The sequence below is a fragment of the Electrona antarctica genome, assembly GCF_951216825.1.
Source record: "Electrona antarctica genome assembly, chromosome: 21".
Taxonomy (NCBI): Eukaryota; Metazoa; Chordata; class Actinopteri; order Myctophiformes; family Myctophidae; genus Electrona; species Electrona antarctica.
In genome coordinates, this window is record NC_136802.1 from 21,499,602 (window position 1) to 21,523,722 (window position 24,121).

Below are 24,121 nucleotides of genomic sequence, written 5' to 3' on the forward strand. Positions count from 1 at the left end.
CGGCGCTACGAGCTTGTAGATCTGCTATTTATTTTTTTAATCATGAAAATGTGGCACAAATCTTTGAATATGTATTCTTTCACAACAGCGAACGTTTTTAACTCATATCTTTGTTTCTGGGGGGTCCCTGAAACAACATATTTTCAGATGGGGGGTCCCTGAAACAACATATTTTCAGATTTGAGTCGACGGCCAATTACATATAATTTTGGGGCTCCTTTGACATACAGTAGAAGAAAGGAGGGACACCCACACAATGCATTAATGCACAATGCATTAATGCATTAATGCATTAATGCAATGCATTAATGCACAATGCACAATGCATTAATTACACTCATGTGTATAACCAACATTTGAAGTGAACAGAGCTCCTGACCTGTCTAGTTGAGTAAGTAGCATTATTCTGTATTTTAGCAAACTGCTGTTAGTGTAACTCTAAGTGCTTTTGTATTAGTATTATATTATTAGCTTGTGTGGTAGTCAGTAGTTTATAGTTGTATTGTTTGTGTTCAAACAGTAGGCTAGTAGACTAGTTTAATTAGTTTCACCCTGTAATAGGCCACTTGATAAGTAGTATAGGCCACTTGATTTCCTTGTGAAGTGTGAAGTGAGTGGTTTAGCCAGCACAACTCAAGTGATAAGTAGCCAGGCTGGGAGTATTCTCTTCAGTGTATAACCAACATTTGAAGTGAACAGAGCTCCTGACCTGTCTAGTTGAGTAAGTAGCATTATTCTGTATTTTAGCAAACTGCTGTTAGTGTAACTCTAAGTGCTTTTGTATTAGTATTATATTATTAGCTTGTGTGGTAGTCAGTAGTTTATAGTTGTATTGTTTGTGTTCAAACAGTAGGCTAGTAGACTAGTTTAATTAGTTTCACCCTGTAATAGGCCACTTGATAAGTAGTATAGGCCACTTGATTTCCTTGTGAAGTGTGAAGTGAGTGGTTTAGCCAGCACAACTCAAGTGATAAGTAGCCAGGCTGGGAGTATTCTCTTCAGTGTATAACCAACATTTGAAGTGAACAGAGCTCCTGACCTGTCTAGTTGAGTAAGTAGCATTATTCTGTATTTTAGCAAACTGCTGTTAGTGTAACTCTAAGTGCTTTTGTATTAGTATTATATTATTAGCTTGTGTGGTAGTCAGTAGTTTATAGTTGTATTGTTTGTGTTCAAACAGTAGGCTAGTAGACTAGTTTAATTAGTTTCACCCTGTAATAGGCCACTTGATAAGTAGTATAGGCCACTTGATTTCCTTGTGAAGTGTGAAGTGAGTGGTTTAGCCAGCACAACTCAAGTGATAAGTAGCCAGGCTGGGAGTATTCTCTTCAGTGTATAACCAACATTTGAAGTGAACAGAGCTCCTGACCTGTCTAGTTGAGTAAGTAGCATTATTCTGTATTTTAGCAAACTGCTGTTAGTGTAACTCTAAGTGCTTTTGTATTAGTATTATATTATTAGCTTGTGTGGTAGTCAGTAGTTTATAGTTGTATTGTTTGTGTTCAAACAGTAGGCTAGTAGACTAGTTTAATTAGTTTCACCCTGTAATAGGCCACTTGATAAGTAGTATAGGCCACTTGATTTCCTTGTGAAGTGTGAAGTGAGTGGTTTAGCCAGCACAACTCAAGTGATAAGTAGCCAGGCTGGGAGTATTCTCTTCAGTGTATAACCAACATTTGAAGTGAACAGAGCTCCTGACCTGTCTAGTTGAGTAAGTAGCATTATTCTGTATTTTAGCAAACTGCTGTTAGTGTAACTCTAAGTGCTTTTGTATTAGTATTATATTATTAGCTTGTGTGGTAGTCAGTAGTTTATAGTTGTATTGTTTGTGTTCAAACAGTAGGCTAGTAGACTAGTTTAATTAGTTTCACCCTGTAATAGGCCACTTGATAAGTAGTATAGGCCACTTGATTTCCTTGTGAAGTGTGAAGTGAGTGGTTTAGCCAGCACAACTCAAGTGATAAGTAGCCAGGCTGGGAGTATTCTCTTCAGTGTATAACCAACATTTGAAGTGAACAGAGCTCCTGACCTGTCTAGTTGAGTAAGTAGCATTATTCTGTATTTTAGCAAACTGCTGTTAGTGTAACTCTAAGTGCTTTTGTATTAGTATTATATTATTAGCTTGTGTGGTAGTCAGTAGTTTATAGTTGTATTGTTTGTGTTCAAACAGTAGGCTAGTAGACTAGTTTAATTAGTTTCACCCTGTAATAGGCCACTTGATAAGTAGTATAGGCCACTTGATTTCCTTGTGAAGTGTGAAGTGAGTGGTTTAGCCAGCACAACTCAAGTGATAAGTAGCCAGGCTGGGAGTATTCTCTTCAGTGTATAACCAACATTTGAAGTGAACAGAGCTCCTGACCTGTCTAGTTGAGTAAGTAGCATTATTCTGTATTTTAGCAAACTGCTGTTAGTGTAACTCTAAGTGCTTTTGTATTAGTATTATATTATTAGCTTGTGTGGTAGTCAGTAGTTTATAGTTGTATTGTTTGTGTTCAAACAGTAGGCTAGTAGACTAGTTTAATTAGTTTCACCCTGTAATAGGCCACTTGATAAGTAGTATAGGCCACTTGATTTCCTTGTGAAGTGTGAAGTGAGTGGTTTAGCCAGCACAACTCAAGTGATAAGTAGCCAGGCTGGGAGTATTCTCTTCAGTGTATAACCAACATTTGAAGTGAACAGAGCTCCTGACCTGTCTAGTTGAGTAAGTAGCATTATTCTGTATTTTAGCAAACTGCTGTTAGTGTAACTCTAAGTGCTTTTGTATTAGTATTATATTATTAGCTTGTGTGGTAGTCAGTAGTTTATAGTTGTATTGTTTGTGTTCAAACAGTAGGCTAGTAGACTAGTTTAATTAGTTTCACCCTGTAATAGGCCACTTGATAAGTAGTATAGGCCACTTGATTTCCTTGTGAAGTGTGAAGTGAGTGGTTTAGCCAGCACAACTCAAGTGATAAGTAGCCAGGCTGGGAGTATTCTCTTCAGTGTATAACCAACATTTGAAGTGAACAGAGCTCCTGACCTGTCTAGTTGAGTAAGTAGCATTATTCTGTATTTTAGCAAACTGCTGTTAGTGTAACTCTAAGTGCTTTTGTATTAGTATTATATTATTAGCTTGTGTGGTAGTCAGTAGTTTATAGTTGTATTGTTTGTGTTCAAACAGTAGGCTAGTAGACTAGTTTAATTAGTTTCACCCTGTAATAGGCCACTTGATAAGTAGTATAGGCCACTTGATTTCCTTGTGAAGTGTGAAGTGAGTGGTTTAGCCAGCACAACTCAAGTGATAAGTAGCCAGGCTGGGAGTATTCTCTTCAGTGTATAACCAACATTTGAAGTGAACAGAGCTCCTGACCTGTCTAGTTGAGTAAGTAGCATTATTCTGTATTTTAGCAAACTGCTGTTAGTGTAACTCTAAGTGCTTTTGTATTAGTATTATATTATTAGCTTGTGTGGTAGTCAGTAGTTTATAGTTGTATTGTTTGTGTTCAAACAGTAGGCTAGTAGACTAGTTTAATTAGTTTCACCCTGTAATAGGCCACTTGATAAGTAGTATAGGCCACTTGATTTCCTTGTGAAGTGTGAAGTGAGTGGTTTAGCCAGCACAACTCAAGTGATAAGTAGCCAGGCTGGGAGTATTCTCTTCAGTGTATAACCAACATTTGAAGTGAACAGAGCTCCTGACCTGTCTAGTTGAGTAAGTAGCATTATTCTGTATTTTAGCAAACTGCTGTTAGTGTAACTCTAAGTGCTTTTGTATTAGTATTATATTATTAGCTTGTGTGGTAGTCAGTAGTTTATAGTTGTATTGTTTGTGTTCAAACAGTAGGCTAGTAGACTAGTTTAATTAGTTTCACCCTGTAATAGGCCACTTGATAAGTAGTATAGGCCACTTGATTTCCTTGTGAAGTGTGAAGTGAGTGGTTTAGCCAGCACAACTCAAGTGATAAGTAGCCAGGCTGGGAGTATTCTCTTCAGTGTATAACCAACATTTGAAGTGAACAGAGCTCCTGACCTGTCTAGTTGAGTAAGTAGCATTATTCTGTATTTTAGCAAACTGCTGTTAGTGTAACTCTAAGTGCTTTTGTATTAGTATTATATTATTAGCTTGTGTGGTAGTCAGTAGTTTATAGTTGTATTGTTTGTGTTCAAACAGTAGGCTAGTAGACTAGTTTAATTAGTTTCACCCTGTAATAGGCCACTTGATAAGTAGTATAGGCCACTTGATTTCCTTGTGAAGTGTGAAGTGAGTGGTTTAGCCAGCACAACTCAAGTGATAAGTAGCCAGGCTGGGAGTATTCTCTTCAGTGTATAACCAACATTTGAAGTGAACAGAGCTCCTGACCTGTCTAGTTGAGTAAGTAGCATTATTCTGTATTTTAGCAAACTGCTGTTAGTGTAACTCTAAGTGCTTTTGTATTAGTATTATATTATTAGCTTGTGTGGTAGTCAGTAGTTTATAGTTGTATTGTTTGTGTTCAAACAGTAGGCTAGTAGACTAGTTTAATTAGTTTCACCCTGTAATAGGCCACTTGATAAGTAGTATAGGCCACTTGATTTCCTTGTGAAGTGTGAAGTGAGTGGTTTAGCCAGCACAACTCAAGTGATAAGTAGCCAGGCTGGGAGTATTCTCTTCAGTGTATAACCAACATTTGAAGTGAACAGAGCTCCTGACCTGTCTAGTTGAGTAAGTAGCATTATTCTGTATTTTAGCAAACTGCTGTTAGTGTAACTCTAAGTGCTTTTGTATTAGTATTATATTATTAGCTTGTGTGGTAGTCAGTAGTTTATAGTTGTATTGTTTGTGTTCAAACAGTAGGCTAGTAGACTAGTTTAATTAGTTTCACCCTGTAATAGGCCACTTGATAAGTAGTATAGGCCACTTGATTTCCTTGTGAAGTGTGAAGTGAGTGGTTTAGCCAGCACAACTCAAGTGATAAGTAGCCAGGCTGGGAGTATTCTCTTCAGTGTATAACCAACATTTGAAGTGAACAGAGCTCCTGACCTGTCTAGTTGAGTAAGTAGCATTATTCTGTATTTTAGCAAACTGCTGTTAGTGTAACTCTAAGTGCTTTTGTATTAGTATTATATTATTAGCTTGTGTGGTAGTCAGTAGTTTATAGTTGTATTGTTTGTGTTCAAACAGTAGGCTAGTAGACTAGTTTAATTAGTTTCACCCTGTAATAGGCCACTTGATAAGTAGTATAGGCCACTTGATTTCCTTGTGAAGTGTGAAGTGAGTGGTTTAGCCAGCACTCCTGGCAGACGATTAGCAATCAGTTGGAGTGGCCTTATACCACCAGCTGAAAGCGTCAGCTGTTAAGCGGCGGCCAGCAAACGAAGGCCAGGCGAACAAAGGCGACAGGCGACTTTGTCAAAGTCCGACTTCGTCACTGAACGATAAGCTGTAGCATTGATTAGTGCCATATATAGTAGTGTGATAGATATAGTAGTGTATTGTAGTATATGTTTAGTGATCTACAATGTGTTTTCTTCCTATTCCTGTCCTCTCTTCTTCCTGGCGGTCGCACAAACACTGGGTTACACCCAGATGTCGCGACACAACTAATCTCATCTATCCTACTCTTTCAACTCACGTCGAGCAAGTGGTAACGGGAGGGCTTTGGAATTGCCACTCGGCTGTGGTGGAAGGCAAATCTGCTTTCATCTCAGCCTACGCATCCTTGCTCTCCCTTAACTTTCTTGCTCTGACTGAGACCTGGATCAGACCAGAAAACACTGCTACGCCCGCGGCTCTGTCAGATGTGTACTCTTTCTCTCACACTCCCAGAGCCGTGCGGACAGGTGGTGGGGTTGGTCTGCTCATTTCCAGAAAATGGAAATACTCTCCTGTTTCACTGTCACTATTCTCTCCTACCTCATTTGAATTTCATGTGGTCACTGTTTCTCATCCAGTCAAGCTCACCATTGCAGCTGTTTATCGCCCACCGGGCCCTGCTGGTGGCTTCCTGGAGGAGCTGGACCATCTAGTCTCCCACTTCCCTGTCGATGGCTCTGGATTCATCCTTCTGGGTGACTTCAACCTCCCGACTGAGAAGCAGCTAGACCCACTACTTTCGTTTCTCGCCGCCTTTGACCTAGTTCTTTCCCCATCTCCTCCTACCCATGAGGCGGGCAACCAACTGGACCTGATCTTCACCAGAGGCTGCTCTATTGCTAACCTGTCTGTCACTCCTCTTTCCAGTGAAAAGGGTAAGAAACTCTCTGATCACTACTTCATGTCCTACTCTCTCTCTCTCTCCTCTCCCCCCTCACAGCCCCTCCCTACCCACATGATTTCCTCACGTCACAATCTTCGCTCACTTTCCTCCACTGATCTTTCCTCTTCTGTTCTCTCTGCTCTCCCTGCCCCTGAATCCTTTGCTCTTCTATCCCCTGAGACCGCCACAGATCTTCTTTTCTCTACTCTATCCTCTTCTCTCGACCATCTCTGTCCCCTCACCACCAGGCCTGCACGCCAAACTCCACCTGCCCCCTGGTTGTCGGACTCAGTGCGGACTGAGAGACGGAGCCTGAGAGCGGCTGAGCGCAAATGGAGAAAGGGCAACCTCCCGGAGGACCTTCTCACCTTCCAATCTCTCATTTCTACTTTTTCCTCCTCTCTATCAGCTGCTAAAGCTGCTTTTTTCTGCACTAAAATTCAGGCTTCTGCTTCCAACCCTAAAAAACTCTTTGAAACTTTCTCCTCTCTCCTACAACCACCACCCCCTCCTCCCTCCTCGTCCCTCCTCCCTGACGATTTCGCCAACTTCTTTGACAAGAAGGTGAACGATATCCGATCCTCCTTCCCTCCTCCCCCGGCTGGTGCCCTGCGCACTGCCCACACCCGTCTGCCTGCCACCCCCCCCTCTCTACCTTCATCTACTCCTCTTCCCCCCCCCATCCCCTCTCTATCCCACTTCTCTCCCCTCTCCCCTAACGAGGTCCTTCTCCTTGTTACCTCTAGTCGCCCCACCTCATGCTCTCTGGACCCGGTCCCAACCACTCTGTTGCAGTCTATTGCACCTGAACTTCTTCCCTTCTTAACCCACCTTATTAACACCTCTCTGACATCTGGCTACTTTCCCTCTACTTTCAAGACTGCCAGAGTCACCCCCCTCCTGAAGAAACCGACACTTGACCCCTCTGAGATCAAGAACTACAGACCGGTTTCCCTTCTATCCTTCCTATCTAAAACTCTCGAACGTGCTGTCTTTAAACAACTGTCCTCCTATCTCCACCAGAACAACCTCCTGGACTCCAACCAGTCTGGTTTCAAAGTGGGTCACTCGACAGAGACTGCCCTGCTGGCAGTGACGGAGTCGCTCCATGCCGCTAGAGCGAACTCTCTCTCCTCCGTCCTGATACTCCTGGACCTGTCTGCAGCGTTCGACACGGTGAACCATCAGATCCTCCTCTCCACCCTCGAGGGGATGGGTGTCTCAGGCTCTGCACTCTCCCTGTTTGCATCCTACCTGACGGGTCGCTCCTACCAGGTGATGCTGAGAGGGTCTGTGTCAGAACCACACAGGCTCACAACTGGGGTTCCCCAAGGCTCGGTTCTGGGTCCTCTTCTTTTCTCTCTCTACACTACATCTCTGGGTGCTGTCATCCACTCCCATGGCTTTTCCTACCACTGCTATGCCGATGACACCCAGCTGATCCTCTCATTCCCCCCCTCTGATACCCAAGTGGAGGCACGCATTGCTGCTTGTCTGGCTGACATCTCGGCGTGGATGTCGACAAACCACCTGAAGCTCAACCTGGACAAGACCGAGCTGATGTTCCTCCCGGGGAAGGGCTGTCCGCACCGAGACATGGCCATCACCATTGATAATGCTGTGGTGACCTCAACTCGGACTGCGAAAAATCTGGGTGTGACCCTGGACGATCAACTGACGTTCTCGGCAAACATCGCATCAGTGACAAGGTCCTGCAGATTCCTCCTCTACAACATCAGGAGGATTCGCCCCTTCCTCACGGAGAAGGCAGCCCAGGTGCTCATCCAGGCTCTCGTCATCTCCCGCCTGGACTACTGCAACTCCCTCCTTGCTGGTGCTCCGGCATCTGCCATCAGACCTCTGGAGCTTGTTCAGAAAGCTGCGGCTCGTCTGGTGTTCAACCGCCCCAAGTTCTCCCACACAACCATCCTTCTCCGTTCTCTACACTGGCTCCCCGTAGCGGCCCGCATCCAGTTCAAAACCCTGGTGTTAGCCTATAGGGCAGTGAAAGGAACAGCTCCTTCCTATCTCCGGGCTATGGTCGATGCCTACACCCCTGCCCGACCACTTCGGTCTGCCACCTCGGGGCGACTGATTGCCTCGTCACTCAAGGGTCCTTCTGGCCGATCCACACGGTCACGACTCTTTTCTGTTCTGGCCCCACAGTGGTGGAATGAACTCCCCACTGATGTTAGGACAGCAGAGTCACTGCCCATATTTCGCCGCAGGTTGAAAACCCACCTCTTCAGGAAACACTACCCTTCCTCTCTGCCTGACCTACTTGTTGTTAACTAGTTGTACGAACGTTTGTTTTCTATTGTTGTATTGTTTATTGGATCTTGTTTAGTCGATACACTTAATTGTTTTAGCTCATGCTCATTTGATTTAGCTATTTTGTCTCATCCGGTTAAGGAAATAGGTAGCTGATATATTGCACTTTTACCTTAGCGCTAGGTATACTCTTGGTTGCTTGTTTTTGCAGAAAATGCACTAAAGACTTCTGGTGATTAGTAGTTTTTGTTCCCTACCTATGTTGAATACACTTATTGTAAGTCGCTTTGGATAAAAGCGTCTGCCAAATGACTGTAATGTAATGTAATGTAATTAATTAATTTAAAGAGCAGAGCAACGTTTCGGTCTTGCGACCTTCCTCAGGCTTGGGGCTCATTGACATGAAATAGCTTGAGAACCACTGATAACAGAAACATGGGTTCTTCAGAAAACTGTCATGATTTAGAAGACATTTAGTAGAGTCTGGGCTCAGTCCTAAATGGATTAAAGCGTTACTGATGCACACATGCGTGTGATCTATATAATATGAACCTTCCACGACCTCTAGTGGTTCTCAATGTGTGGTCCGTGGACCGCCGGCCGGGCGATCCACTGGCAAACGGGCCGTCTGTAACTCTGAGAGTGTACAAGGGGTTTACATTAGTGTACAAGGGGTTTACATTAGTGTACAAGGGGTTTACATTAGTGTACAAGGGGGTTACATTAGAGTGTACAAGGGGTTTACATTAGTGTACAAGGGGTTTACATTAGTGTACAAGGGGTTTACATTAGGGATGCACCATATAGTCGCTAGCATAATGGGAATCGGCCATAAAAATGCCATATCGGTATCGGATCGTTCTCAAAATAATCCAAATTATTGAATCGGTTTTCACCGAATGGACCCGTTATTTTCGCCACCACGGCCAGCTCCAGCACGTCTCTGATCATGCAGCTGCATGATCAGATCTGTTATACAGATGTGCCATTCCAACACTTTACTTTAACTTTTCCTGCATTTCTTCTGGAAATACTTGTTTTCCCCAAGGTTCTTTTCACTGTTAGCCTTGCTAATTCTTCTCTTTTGTTACTGAAAACAAGCGTCACTTTTCGACACTTCTTTTCATTGTAATAAAGAATCTGAATAGCATTTACATAACAACCTTTGCAAATGCCCTGCTTTCACACTGACAATGTTCCGACAATCCACTGCCTTGCCAATGGCATGACCTGTGGAGTTCTCAAATGACACATCTAGGCCTACTTTACCTACTAATAAAGTATTCAATCAATCAATCAATCAATCAATCAATCAATCAATCAATCAATCAATCACGCAAATCAATCAATCAATCAATCAATCAATCAATCAATAAACAAAAACACAATGAAAAACAGAGCGCTATACTGTATACCGACGGCAATAAACCCTGTATATTAAGATATTATTTCAAAGGTTTGAAACATGCAAACGTTGTATCATCTCTCCTCCTCTGTCTGTCTTTCTGTCCAGGTGTTTGCCAAGGTGTTCAGTCATGAGGCGTTGGAGTCGTACCTTCCAAAGATCCAGCAGGTCATACAGGAGAGTCTACGAATATGGAGTTCAAACCCCGAACCCATCAACGTCTACAGGTATAGGGTCTCTCTCCCTCTGTGTGTGTGTGTGTGTGTGTGTGTGTGTGTGTGTGTGTGTGTGTGTGTGTGTGTGTGTGTGTGTGTGTGTGTGTGTGTGTGTGTGTGTGTGTGTGTGTGTGTGTGTGTGTGTGTGTGTATTTATAATTTTATTTTACAGACGGCATGGGTGGACGGCGGTGTGCCCCAAATGCCTCTGGGCCCCAACGCAATTGCACTACACCATACTGTATTACTTGATCGGACGATAGACAGATAGAGTCCTATATTCAGTTGTACTGGTGTTGTGTTGTGTTGTCCAGGGAGCAAAGTGTCCTATACTCAGTTGTACTGCTGTTGTGTTGTCCAGGGAGTAAAGTGTCCTATACTCAGTTGTACTGGTGTTGTGTTGTCCAGGGAGAGCCAGCGTCTGTCCTTCACCATGGCAGTGCGGGTGCTGTTGGGCTTCAGGGTGTCCGAGGAGGACCTGGAACACCTGTTCTCCACCTTCCAGGACTTTGTGGACAACGTGTTCACCCTGCCCATCGACCTGCCCTTCACCGGCTACAGGAAGGTATATACGCACGGACAGACACGGCCCTTATTCCAAACGTCATCAAATTTGTCGTCACGTCCTGGGGTCTGTTAGCCTGCACTTTATGTATTTGGCCGCCGACCCCCATCTGAAAATAAAGTTGTTCCAGGGACCCCCCAGAAGCAAAGAAACGTTAAAAACGTTCGCTCTGAAGGAATATATATTCAAAGATTTTCAAAAATAGCAGATCTACAAGCTTGTAGCGCGACACTCAGTGCCGCACTACGAGCTTGTATAGATCATAATGCTTCAAACAACAAAAGGGTTCCCGCCATGAATGGATTAAGACTGTCTGTGACTGCTCTCTTGCTGCGTTCACACGGGCAGATGCATACATACAGTCTACCATTCATTGTCAATGGAAGCCAGCGACATGAAGATACAAAGATGCATTCGATGCGTTCCGTTTAATCGCCCTATCAGGTGTACCTTGATTTGCATTATGATTTAAGTAAAGTAAAGTATTTGCTATCCTGTCCTCCTTGGTCTCCCAGCTGCTTCTACTTTGAAATTAGTTCTGCATTTGGATCCAAAACACATCCTGGTTTCCTGACAAAAATAATTTGTCAGGGACCCAGGAAAATTATCCCCCCCACACCCTGACAAGCACTTGGAATTGCATGTATTACATTAATTTGACTCTGTTCCACAGAACTACAATAAGCTCACAATGCCTTGTAGATCGGCTATTTAGTATTTTCACAATATTTTATCGGTGTAACCGATTAAACCTATATGCTACAGTATGGCTCAACTCCTACAATTTCTGTCAGGGTGGGGTGTCCCCAGTTCAAAATATGATTATTTTGGGGAAATGTTTGGGGAAAAGTTGGGGAAAAGTTTGCAAACCCTTGGGTTACAGTAATGTTTTATTCATTAAATTAAGTTCAGGACTGCAGCTTGGTTAACTGTGAGTGTACAAATGCAGAGTGTATATTTGTACACTTACAAATGGATAAAGTAACACTTAGGGCTTTTACTGCGCGCTCATCTGAATTCATTTGGTGGGTTTCCTGGAAACAGCTGGTGGTAACCACAGACATTTTAGCTTGGAACTCTTGAAATTCCATTTTTCAAACACATTTATTTGATATGGACACCATGATAGCATTCAATGTGCTGCACTTATGACATGCACACAATAAACGCAGGACAGATGCAGAACAATATGTTAAATCGACTAGTTGGTAAATGTTACTAATGTCCCTTGTGTGTGTGTGTGTGTGTGTGTGTGTGTGTGTGTGTGTGTGTGTGTGTGTGTGTGTGTGTGTGTGTGTGTGTGTGTGTGTGTGTGTGTGTGTGTGTGTGTGTGTGTGTGTGTGTGTGTGTGTGTGTGTGTGTGTGTGTGTGTGTGTGTGTGTGTGTGTGTGTGTGTGTGTGTGTGTGTGTGTGTTCAGGGTATCCGTGCGCGGGACTTGCTCCACAAGGGGATAGAGAAGGCCATCAGAGAGAAGCCTTTGTGTTCCCAGGGGAAGGATTACAGTGACGCACTCGACGTTCTGATGGAAAGCGCTAAGGAGAACGGCACTGAACTCACCATGCAGGAACTCAAGGTAACGCACGCACGCACGCACGCACGCACGCAGGCAGGCACACACACACACACACACACACTCACTCAGCAGCGTAGACACACAGACAGGCACACCCTGTATTTACCTATTAGACTAATTCTAAGGAATTTTGTGGAAACTTTACTCTCTCTCCCTCGCTTTTTCTCTTTCCCTCTCTCTTTCTCTCTTTCCCTCTTACCCTCTCTCTCTCTCTCTCTCTCTCTCTCTCTCTCTCTCTCTCTCTCTCTGAGGTTTTTTGGGTTGAGTCCAGGGCCAAAAATAAGTCAACACTACCCCCGCCAGGGGTCTGAATGAGGCCTCCTGTACACTCACACTCACACACAGAGAAATGCATGCACGTACGCGCACACACCCACGCACGCACACAGACACACAATGTTGTTATTGGATGGAAACACTGTAGCCTACCTAAAACAACGAACTGAAAACTCAACTAAAAAATAATTGATTTATCTTTTTTTGGAAAGTAGCAACGCAGCCGGTGTTTGACGATGGTGCGCTGTGTGTACGTTTTGGAAAATGATGCAATGACGTTTTGACCACGTTTCTGGGAGTTATGTAACCTAATAAAGCTTAATATGCGCCTAATGTGTGTACTAGGCTCCCTCAGTTTGGGCTCAAGCCATTAGTAACGGCATCTTTTTCCATCCATTTCCAAATGAATTAAGAAAATTAGACCTCTTATTACCCTCACGATCCCCCCGTGCGGGGGACCAGAGCTTGTTATGACTGCAGTGTATCTGCGAGCGACTTTAGCAGGAGAACGGCTGCAGCGAATGGCACTAAACTTTCAGGAGACGTTGGATATGGGCCCGAAAATGGGGACTGCCCATAGATCCAAAGTCCCGTTAGTCCGAACATGCGGAAAGTTTGCCGAACATGCGCTGCTGGTTGGCGAACATGCGCTAAGGTTGGCGAACATGCACTGCTGGTTGGCGAACATGCATTAAGGTTGGCGAACATGCACTGCTGGTTGGCGAACATGCATTAAGGTTGGTTAGTAATTTTGGAACAATGGGAGGTCGGAACAATGAACCTTCACTATTTTGTTTTCACATATTCACATCTTTCATTTTTTGACATGATTGTCAAAGAGGCTGCGATTGCGCTGAAACCCCATGCCCAAATAAAATGAATTCACAAAAAAAGTTATGTTGACAGCAATTATGCCTGACAGCAACGATGTTTAATAATCTCGCTATCAGAATAGGGTCGACTCTGACTTGGGTCTAAGCTTATTATCCCACCCTCAATGTCTTCACATATTGTACAGTTAATATAAAACGCATTATTCAGGCACATTTCAGCCACCTCTTTTGCCCATTCGGACCACTCTACGCAACGTCATCAAACAGCCATTACCCTTTTTTTTCTTTCTTTTTTTCCCCCACGTGGCGCTAGAGCGGGACCGGCTTGTGGTCTAATCTAAGTCTGCAAAGTATACACTGTTGACTTATAAACTGACTAATTGACTAAATCAGTGGTTCCCAAAGTGGGGTCCGGGGACCCCCAGCGGTCCTTGAGGAAATTCCAGGGGTTCCCCAGCTAAATGATAGTTTAGAACCAAATGGACCCTTATGGGTCTGTAACTCTGAGAGTGTACAAATGGACCCACATGGAACCAAATGGACGCGTTATTTTACAATATAAATTGGGGGTCTCAGAAAGAAATACCATTAAGTGGGGGTCCGTAGACCAATGCATGTCAAACTGGGGGTCCTTGAAATTGAACACGTCGAGAATCACTGCTAGAGCCGTAAAACTCTTCTCTTATGGGGGTCCCTGGCATATCTTTTCAAATGGGGGTGGGCGGGATAATTAGTGTCAAAGTTTGGGAACCACTGGACTAAATGAACCGACTCTCTCTCTCTCTCTCTCTCTGCGTCCATCCGTGCATCCGTCCAGGAGTCGACCATAGAGCTGATCTTCGCCGCCTTCGCCACCACGGCCAGCTCCAGCACGTCTCTGATCATGCAGCTGCTGCGCCACCCCGAGGTGCTGGAGCGCCTGCGCGAGGAGCTGCGCACCCGCGGCCTGTTGCACAACGGCTGCCTGTGTCCCGAGGGAGACCTGCAGCTGGAGACCATCGTGAGCCTCAAGTACCTGGGCTGCGTCATCAAGGAGGTGCTGAGGCTGTACACGCCCGTTTCGGGGGGCTACCGCACCGCCATGCAGACCTTTGAGCTGGACGTGAGTCAATCCTCTGTCTGTCTGTCTGTCTGTCTGTCTGTCTGTCTGTCTGTATGTCTGTCTGTCTGTCCCATAGAGCAGTGGTTTTCAACCTTTTTCATAGAAAGGTCCATTATTTATTCAGCATTTGAGCCACAGACCACCATTTGATGAGATTTAGAGTCCATTTTGTTACCAACTTTCAATCATTTTGCTGGGACCACCTGGAACCTCCTCAAGGACCACTGGTGGTCCCCGGACCACTGGTTTAAAACCAATAGTCCTGGTACTGAACCCATATGCACTGGTTCTGATTGTTTGTTCTTATAGTTTTCTGAATTGTTTTCACCTATAGTCCTAGCTACTCCATTGGAAGTTAGATGTCACCAGATGTTTCGGTACAGGTGGCGATCTCCAAATGGTCAATTTATTATCTACATTGGATATCTCATCTCTCTCTCTCTCTCTCTCTCTCTCTCTCTCTCTCTCTCTCTTTCTCTCTCTCTCTATCTCTCGTTCCCCTCTCCAGGGGGTCCAGATACCAAAGGGCTGGAGCGTCATGTACAGCATCCGGGACACGCACGACACCTCGTCCGTCTTCCGGGACGCCGAGACCTTCGACCCGGACCGCTTCAGCCCGGAGCGCGCCGAGGACAAGGAGGGCCGCTTCCACTACTTGCCGTTCGGCGGCGGCGTGCGCTCCTGCCTGGGCAAGCAGCTGGCCACGCTGTTCCTGCGCATCCTGGCCATCGAGCTGGCCAGCACCAGCCGCTTCGAGCTGGCCACCCGCAGCTTTCCCCGGCTCACCATGGTGCCCGTCGTCCACCCTGTGGACGGCCTGAAGGTGAAGTTCTACGGCCTGGACTCCAACCAGAACGAGATCCTGGCCAAGCCCGAGGACTTGCTGCTGGGGGCCGCCGTGTGAGGGGTCACCCTGCACGCGGGAGCAGGAGGAGGAGGAGACGATGGAGAAATGGCAGGAAGAATAGGAGAGAGGATGGGATTGAGGTGACGTTGGGGGATTGCGCAGTTGAAGAAGCGAAGGATAGAAAGATGGAGAAAAGTCCAATTCTTCTCTCTCCGCCTCTGTTCTGCCGATGAGGTTCCTTTTAGAGAGAGAGAAAAAAAACTGAATTAAAAGCAGAAGTCCTTCTCTTGTCGCCGTGGTCGATTATCGTGACTTTACTTAAGAGAACGGTAGAAGCTTCCAAAACATTGTTTATAGGCCTAGAGATTCTCTTTGTATTTTATTTTTATTTTTTCGTCAAAGAAATATACAAAACAAAAAAGTATGTAAAGTAAAAACAAAAAAAGCTATGTAATATAATTTCAAATATAGCGCATAAGCAGGGGAGGAAATGCACAACAAGGGGAGGAGAAATAAGAAGAAGTAGATATGGTGCATGGAGATTATTTTGTAGAAACGGAGGGACGAGTTGAAGCCAGGTAAAAGAGTAATGAGCGACAGTGGAAAGAAGGGAGTGATGGATGAAACAGGGTATGGAGAAGAAGGAAGGTAAGTGGCTAACATGTTAGCGATTAGCTTGGAATAGGCCAACATGTTTAGCATTTAGCTTGGAAGGGGATAGGGCAACATGTAGGCCTATAGCATTTAGCTTGGAAGAGGCTATAGCATGTTTAGCGTTTAGCTTGGACGAGGCTAACATGCTTAGCGTTTAGCATGGAAGAGGCTAACATGTTTAGCGTTTAGCTTGTGTTTTAATCAAAAGTCAATTTGGGCCATTCCAGTTGTTCTACCAGGGTAAGCAGATATGGATCGAACCAGATACTTGGCTTTTTAGTGGCCGCACAGGTCCAAAATCAAAATGGTTCCGATTGGAAAAGAATACAAATAAATAAATAAATAGTCGTAGGATTTCTTTTTTAGGGAGGTATAGTGGTAACAGAAAGCTAGATGGGACATTTCATTTTAGTAAGGGGTGACAGATGTAACATTGTGAAGCAATGTAAAATGGGACACTTTATATATGAAAGTTATTTTTCTCATTATGTGTACACGTGTCTGTCTCGTGTGTCGTGTCTATCATGAACTTCTCCAAGGCCAGAAAAAAAACATGTTTTATATTGTTCCATAATTGCTGGCATGACCCAGCCTTCTTAAAAGCATGTATGAACTCAGGTGTGAACAGGATATTAAGTTGAATAAGCATTTCTTTCTTTCTTTCTTTCTTTCTTTCTTTCTTTCTTTCTTTCTTTAGTTCTTTAGTTCTTTCTTTCTTTCTCTCGCCCTCCCTCCACTTGTAATTGTGGCTGACTGCACATATACAGACTACCCTTATCTAAACAGACCTGTACAACATACCGTTTAAAGTGGTTTCAGTAGTTTCCTTTAACCAGGCCGGGGTTTGGTATAGTTTACCGGTTATGATTAAACTACACAAGTTTCCACTTGCTTTCTGAACATCCCTCCCTGTCATAACCACAGAACAGACACTACACCATTCTTTGATTTTGAGTTTTGTAAAGCACTTTGTACATTCATTTCAGCTGTATAGGCCTACTTATTGTTGCTGTTTGTATTATTAGAGTAACTGAAACCATTGTAAATGATACGCTTGTACAATGTCTGCTCTGTAATCTCGCTCAGCCTATGTGCTTCCATAAAACTACAGTACCCATGTTGCATTGAGATTGTACCTAATGTCTGTTGGCCAGTGACTTCTTCTCAATGGCCGGGAAATCACGGAGTGAAAAAAAATTAAAAAAATAGAACGATTTTGAAAGGCATGAGGAGAAGGAGAGGGGCGGAGTAGTTTTGGGGAGGACTACGCATACATGCTGCTTGATTGTCGCTTTTGTCATTCTGTGTTTATTCTGTGTTTGTTTTTGTTTTTCCTGGTGATCTTTTTAAGTTTGTGTCGTCTGTTTCGGGCAGCCATTTTGAATTATGCGGAGAAGGCGATGTTCGTTCTGACTTTGCTGCTTCTCCAATCAACGCAAAATAATGCAAAAAGAAAGAAAGCTAAGCTCCATGTTCTAGTGATGATGGTGGTTTCTGATGGGGATAGAAGGACAACACTTTATTAGCTACCAGAGATTTATCATTCAAGGTGATTGCACAATCAGGACTCTGTCAGAGCATGTTTTGCTCTGTCGTCAGAGAGGGGAAAATACTTTTTTACGTTTACTTTTTTTTGATCAGGCGTCCATCGTGACGGCGCGCTTTGAACTGACCTGGAGGATTCTAGGAGCTCGGGGACATTCGGGCAGCCCCATGGCCCAGAATTCTAAGATGGTTACAAGTAGAAGCCTGGCAAAGAGAGAGAGAGAGAACGGACCAATGGGGCTTCCCTATGAATGGGGAGGGCGGGGCCGGACGGACGGGGGGGACTTCTTCTCTTTGGAGGGTCTTTGTGCCCGATCGATGGAATGGCCAGATTCTGCCTGTATGAGAGATGGTCCATTCTTGTTTAACCAACACACCACTGATATCTATGATGGAGAGAGAAAAAAATAATACTATGTATGAAAGTAGACATTCTTTTTGCTGCTTTACTTGTATATATTTTCTAACTGAGATCTAGATTGCTACAATAGCTTGTATTCTTCCCCATATATATATATATATATATATATATATATATATATATATATATATATATATATATATATATATATATATATAGTGGATAGAATAACTGCAATTGTTGACGAACAGAGCGTATCGGCTATAGTGTATATTAACATGTATATTATACCTTTCCTTAGCAAGCCACGTGAGAATTCAGCTACTTATGTCTACTAATAACCTAATATTAATGTTATTGTATGATTAATATTGTTGTCATAAGATATTTGAAATGCTATTTTTATTATATTTCAGATTTAGAGTTTCTAGCCTAAAGTAAGAAAGAGGTCGTTGGTAAATATTGGGTGTTATTTAGAATAATTATGTATTTCAGTTATATTGTACACTGTGTTTACAATGTTAATATTGTTGATTCGATTCTTGTAATAATTATTATTTGTCTCTTTTTATTGTATGTTTTTGTTTTTCTTATATGGATTCACTATCACTGCATCATATCTGGTATTGCTTATGGGGGAAAATAAAATCAGAAAGCACTTGTGAGGTAGCCTATATGTTATTTTTTTTAATGCTATGACACTACACTTTCCATTCCTTTTCCCTGCCAGCCTGTTTGTCATTCTGTACATAAATACTATTTGTATTTCTCTCTACATGACAAAAAAAATCACTTAATTCAAATATGAATGTTGTTTTTTTCCTCCTTTTTCCTTCTGTCATGTTTTTGTTACCTTGATTGTTAAATGTACTCCTGTAATAAAGTATTAAAAGTAAGGAAAGAGCTTGTGGTGTGTTATTCTCCATGTGTGCGTATCTACGATAACCTGTGTTAGTTCAGTACATCGCAGTCCCCCATCATAGTTGCCCTTGTTGCTCTGTCACCACTTTCCCTTTGCACCATGAACTGCTTCAGTGGTGGAGGTGCAAGTCCATTTAAAACCTTAAACATTAGATACGCTTCTGCAAAGTTTCTGCCCGAGAGCGACAATTTGGTCTACAAAAGCGTGTACATCTGCTATTTTTGATAAACATACAAACAAATACATACACACATGCACACACGCACGGGCACGCACACACGCGCACACGCACGCACGCACGCACACACACACACACACACACACACAGGGCTGCACATAACTGGAGCGCATGCATGGTCAAAATAAATGTTGCGCGGCAGATCAAATGAAATGAAGCGCTCTTGTGTACTGCCGCTAGTACTGACATTTAGTAGCTCTGGTGTCACGTAGTACAAATGCCTATACGTCCTGTAAGTAGAGTAGACTTAAATCTATAAGTAAAAGCAAAGTAAGTAGCCTTGCCGAGCCATGAGGCAGGAGCCTATCTCCTGTTTCTGTAGCGTGAGGTAGCTTGATGTACAAGTACATCCCCTGGACATGACGCTAGTATGTCGCAGGGACTTACCCCCAATCCAACCCTTGATGCTGAGTGTCAAGCAGGGAGGCATTTTCAGAGTCTTTGGTATGACCCGGCCAGGGATCGAACCCCGACCTCCCAGTCTCAGGGCAGACACTCTAACCACAAGGCCACTGAGCTGGTCAGACTTAAATCTATAGCGTTGACTAATCATCACAAGTTATTATTTTGAAGAGGAAGTCTGTGATGTAACCAACAGTTATTGAATGTGAAAGTTGTTATGATACGGCTGCCGTTCGGAGGGCTAGTCTATCCAAACAAGAACCCACGTGGATTAAACACACGCTTTTAGCCAAGTTCATATATTGTACAATATGAAAACCATGATATGATTTAGAAGACCCCTGTGAATCCTACTGATTTAGAAGGCGTTCTGTTGAATCGGCCTCAGGTCTTAATTCAGCCTGACGGGACGAAGGTGTCAAACATGTTCCCATCATCATCATTTTTCGTCCGCGGTCGAGATCATGCATGGATTTCACAATGCCACGCCAGACCTCCCGGTCCTTCATTGCCATCCCCCATGGTTCCTGCTTATTGATGCATGATGTGTCCCTATAGCGATGACATCAGGGAACGACAGCAGTTTTCTACCTCTGGTCTGCTTTGAGGCAGGATTCCAGAGGGGAAGATATAACCTCATGATCAGCTCTGTAGCAGCTGGGGCCAGCAAACTGTGTTCTTCTGGATCGGACTAGTGAAACATATTCCCAAACATGACCAGAGGGGATATCACAAGCAGAGGCATCCCCCCCCCCCCCCCCCCCCCCTCCATGTGTATACCAGTGATTTTATCATGTGGGGGTCGAATCCATGCAGGCCTGCAGTCCATATTTGAAGCTGAACAACAACAAAATGTTGAAAAAAAGCAAGCAGCATGTCTCAATGTCAGTTTTTTGTCTTTAGTGGGACTTTTTTCTTTTTCATTCTTTCTTCTTTTTTTTTTCCCCAAATCAATTTCCCGGCAAACAGCACATTGTGGTTTGTATACAGAGAGAACATGCTGTGATGTGCCTTCAGTCTCCTGTTAGCTTGATGGAAGACAGAACACTCCAGGAGAGACACAGAGAAGGAGGGAGGGGGCGAGAGAGGGTGAGAGAGAGAGAGAGAGAGAGAGAGAGAGAGAGGGGGGGGGGGGGGGGGGGTGATAGGAGAGAGGGGATGGTGGAACGAGAGGTCAAGAGGGGAGGAAGAAAGAGATGGATGGGAAACAAATGGAGAGGAGACGGAGGGATGGAGAGAGGGGATGGAATCAAGAGAGAGAGTGAGACAGAGAGAGAGAGAGAGAGAGAGAGAGACAGAGAGAGAGAGAGAGAGAGAGAGAGAGTGAGACAGAGAGAAAGAGAGAGAGAGAGAGAGAGAGTGAGACAGAGAGAGAGAGAGAGAGAGAGAGAGAGAGAGAGAGAGAGAGAGAGCTGAAAACGAGAGAGGGCGGGCACCAAACGATCAGGCTTCTACAATGGAGGACAGATGTCTCTGCAGTCACACTCATGCACGCGCACGGATGCACGTACGTGCATGCACGCACGCACACACACACACACACACACACACACACACACACACACACACACACACACACACACACACACACACACACACACACACACACACGCGCGCGCATAAACGACACATACACACGCACACACGCAAGCACTCCAAAGTTTTATGACACACATGATTACGCATACACACGTGTGCAACTGCAACAAAACATAAAGTAGGCTATGTCAAAAACAAACATTAATTAAACTGCATGGGTATGGATGCACACTAGTGTGAAAATGCAGCAAAACACGCGTAACTGTACACTCTCGCACACGTGCACTCCTAAGAGCATGCGCACACACGCACACACGCGCGCACACACACACACACACACACACACACACACACACACACACACACACACACACACACACACACACACACACACACACACACACACACACACACACACACACACACACACACACACACACAAAGTGCTGGTTCCCTGAAGTGCTGCATCTTGTAGTACTTAGTGTGACCCAGGCAAACAGACTCTCCTAACGGCAAAACTACAAACAAACAGAAAACCGAACCACTCGTTTTTTCCCAAGCATTGTGTGTGCGCGCGTTTGTGCATGCGTGCATGCGTGCCTCCGTGCATGCGTACGTGCGACATGTGGCCGTGCTGGTGATGTGCTTTGCTTTATAAATGAAAAATTGTGCAACAGCTCGCTGACGTGGGAAGGCCCAGCGAAGGATTCACCATTTAATACAAATGACCTTTTAACCTCTCTGGTAAATATTGTGTTGCATTGTTTGTGTAATGGTGCGTTTGTGTAATTGCTAGGTGTGTGTAACGTCTTAAAGATGTGTTTATTTCACAGGATGACAACACAACGCTGCAAGAGGTCTGCTCACCTTGTTGAGTGAGTTGGTTGTCTGGTTGTTTGTTGTGGTATTAACTTGTTTGAAATGGAATAGCACGAACATTCCTTCTCTTCTCTTCTCTTCTCTTCTCTTCTCTTCTCTTCTCTTCTCTTCTCTTCTCTTCTCTTCTCTTCTCTTCTCTTCTCTTCTCTTCTCTTCTCTCTTCTCTTCTTCCCTTCCCTTGTCTTCCCTTGTCTTCCCTTGTCTTCCCTTCCCATGTCTTCCCTTCCCTTGTCTTCCCTTCCCTTGTCTTCCCTTCCCTTGTCTTCTCTTGTCTTCTCTTGTCTTGTCTTCTCTTGTCTTCTCTTGTCTTGTCTTCTCTTGTCTTGTCTTCTCTTGTCTTGTCTTGTCTTCCCTTCCCTTGTCTTCCCTTCCCTTGTCTTCCCTTCCCTTGTCTTCCCTTCTCTTGTCTTCTCTTGTCTTGTCTTCCCTTCCCTTGTCTTCCCTTGTCTTCCCTTGTCTTCCCTTCCCATGTCTTCCCTTCCCTTGTCTTCCCTTCCCTTGTCTTCCCTTCCCTTGTCTTCTCTTGTCTTCTCTTGTCTTGTCTTCTCTTGTCTTCTCTTGTCTTGTCTTCTCTTGTCTTGTCTTCTCTTGTCTTGTCTTGTCTTCCCTTCCCTTGTCTTCCCTTCCCTTGTCTTCCCTTCCCTTGTCTTCCCTTCTCTTGTCTTCTCTTGTCTTGTCTTCCCTTCCCTTGTCTTCCCTTCTCTTGTCTTCTCTTGTCTTCTCTTGTCTTGTCTTCTCTTGTCTTCTCTTGTCTTGTCTTCTCTTGTCTTCTCTTGTCTTGTCTTCTCTTGTCTTCTCTTGTCTTGTCTTCCCTTCCCTTGTCTTCCCTTCTCTTGTCTTCTCTTGTCTTCTCTTGTCTTGTCTTCTCTTGTCTTGTCTTCCCTTCCCTTGTCTTCCCTTCTCTTGTCTTCTCTTGTCTTCTCTTGTCTTGTCTTCTCTTGTCTTGTCTTCCCTTCCCATGTCTTCCCTTCCCATGTCTTCCCTTCCCTTGTCTTCCCTTCTCTTGTCTTCTCTTGTCTTGTCTTCTCTTAGCCTGTTGAGGGGAGTCAAAAACACAAGCTCTGTCTGAAAGATAACAAGTGATAGCTTGTTAACAGCAGATGAAACACGAGGGGAAGCAAGCAAGCAAGAAAGAAAGAAAGAAAGCAAGAAAGAAAGAAAGAAAGAAAGAAAGAAAGAAAGAAAGAAAGAAAGGAGAAGGAAGAACAGAGGCAGGTGGGAGAGGCAGACATGCTGTAATCCTATGTCTGAAGGATTATCATCCGATCTGTGAGCTGCTGCTTCTGATGCAGGATCACACACACACACACACACACACACACACACACACACACACACACACACACACACACACACACACACACACACACACACACACACACACACACACACACACACACACACACACACACACACACACACACACACACACACACCTCACAGCAGATCAGCGGCGTCAGCTCCTGTGTGGAAGTGGAGGTGTGACCACACATGAGACCGCAGGATGAAGGCGACGATGATAAACGACAGGAAGAGAGAGACACAGCGGATGGAAGGGTGAACTTTAAACACGTGAGAATAAAACTCAAACCAAAGTCAAACTTTTGAATCACTTTTAATTTACAGTAATGATGACAGATGGGAAATTGTATGCGGTGTGCGTGCGTGCGTGCCTTGAAACGACTTGGCTTAATTGAGGCCACGACTAAAAGGAGGAAAGACAGGTTTAAAAGTGCACAAAGTAATACTTTTATTCTCAAACGAAACGAAACGATAACATACTGAAACATGTAACAAAAGGGGTGCATTAATCAGTCAAATCAGCGGTGTCAGCAAATGTAGTGTATGTATTGAAGGGTGCATACATACTAAACCACACACCAAACTAAAGAGGATCAAACACTGCTGTCTTCTAAGAGAGGGAGGGTGGGACAGAGGGACAGAGAATGAGCAACTGGGCTCCTTTTGGACTACAGAGAATCCCTGTTCAGATGAGAATCCTGTTGGATATCATGGTAAATGGTGCATTTATATATCACCTTTATCCAAGGCACTTTACATAGATTGTGCATTACATTCACACATTCACACACCGATGCCGGAGGAAACCATGCTCCTGTCTTGCTCAAGGACACTTTGACACTGACTCTGGGGGAGCCCAGGTTTGAACTGGGAACCTTGCGGTTTCCATCCGGTCACTCTACCCCTGAGCCACTGCCACCCCCCTATCATGTCCATATAGAGCTCCCACACAGCATTGGATATCATATGCACATAA

The 24,121-nt window shown here is 44.2% G+C and overlaps 1 protein-coding gene across 1 annotated transcript in view; it reads left to right on the forward strand.

Moving 5' to 3' along the window:
* Positions 1 to 17,736, forward strand: part of cyp26b1 (cytochrome P450, family 26, subfamily b, polypeptide 1) — a 43,016-nt gene extending 25,280 nt beyond the window's left edge. The window contains exons 2-6 of the mRNA XM_079491101.1: positions 10,000 to 10,118; positions 10,515 to 10,671; positions 12,090 to 12,245; positions 14,172 to 14,456; positions 14,965 to 17,736. Coding sequence (XP_079347227.1) covers positions 10,000 to 10,118; positions 10,515 to 10,671; positions 12,090 to 12,245; positions 14,172 to 14,456; positions 14,965 to 15,360 — 1,113 coding nt within the window. The 3' untranslated portion in view covers positions 15,361 to 17,736. The remainder of the gene's footprint in view (positions 1 to 9,999; positions 10,119 to 10,514; positions 10,672 to 12,089; positions 12,246 to 14,171; positions 14,457 to 14,964) is intronic.
* Positions 17,737 to 24,121: the final 6,385 nt, after the last annotated feature.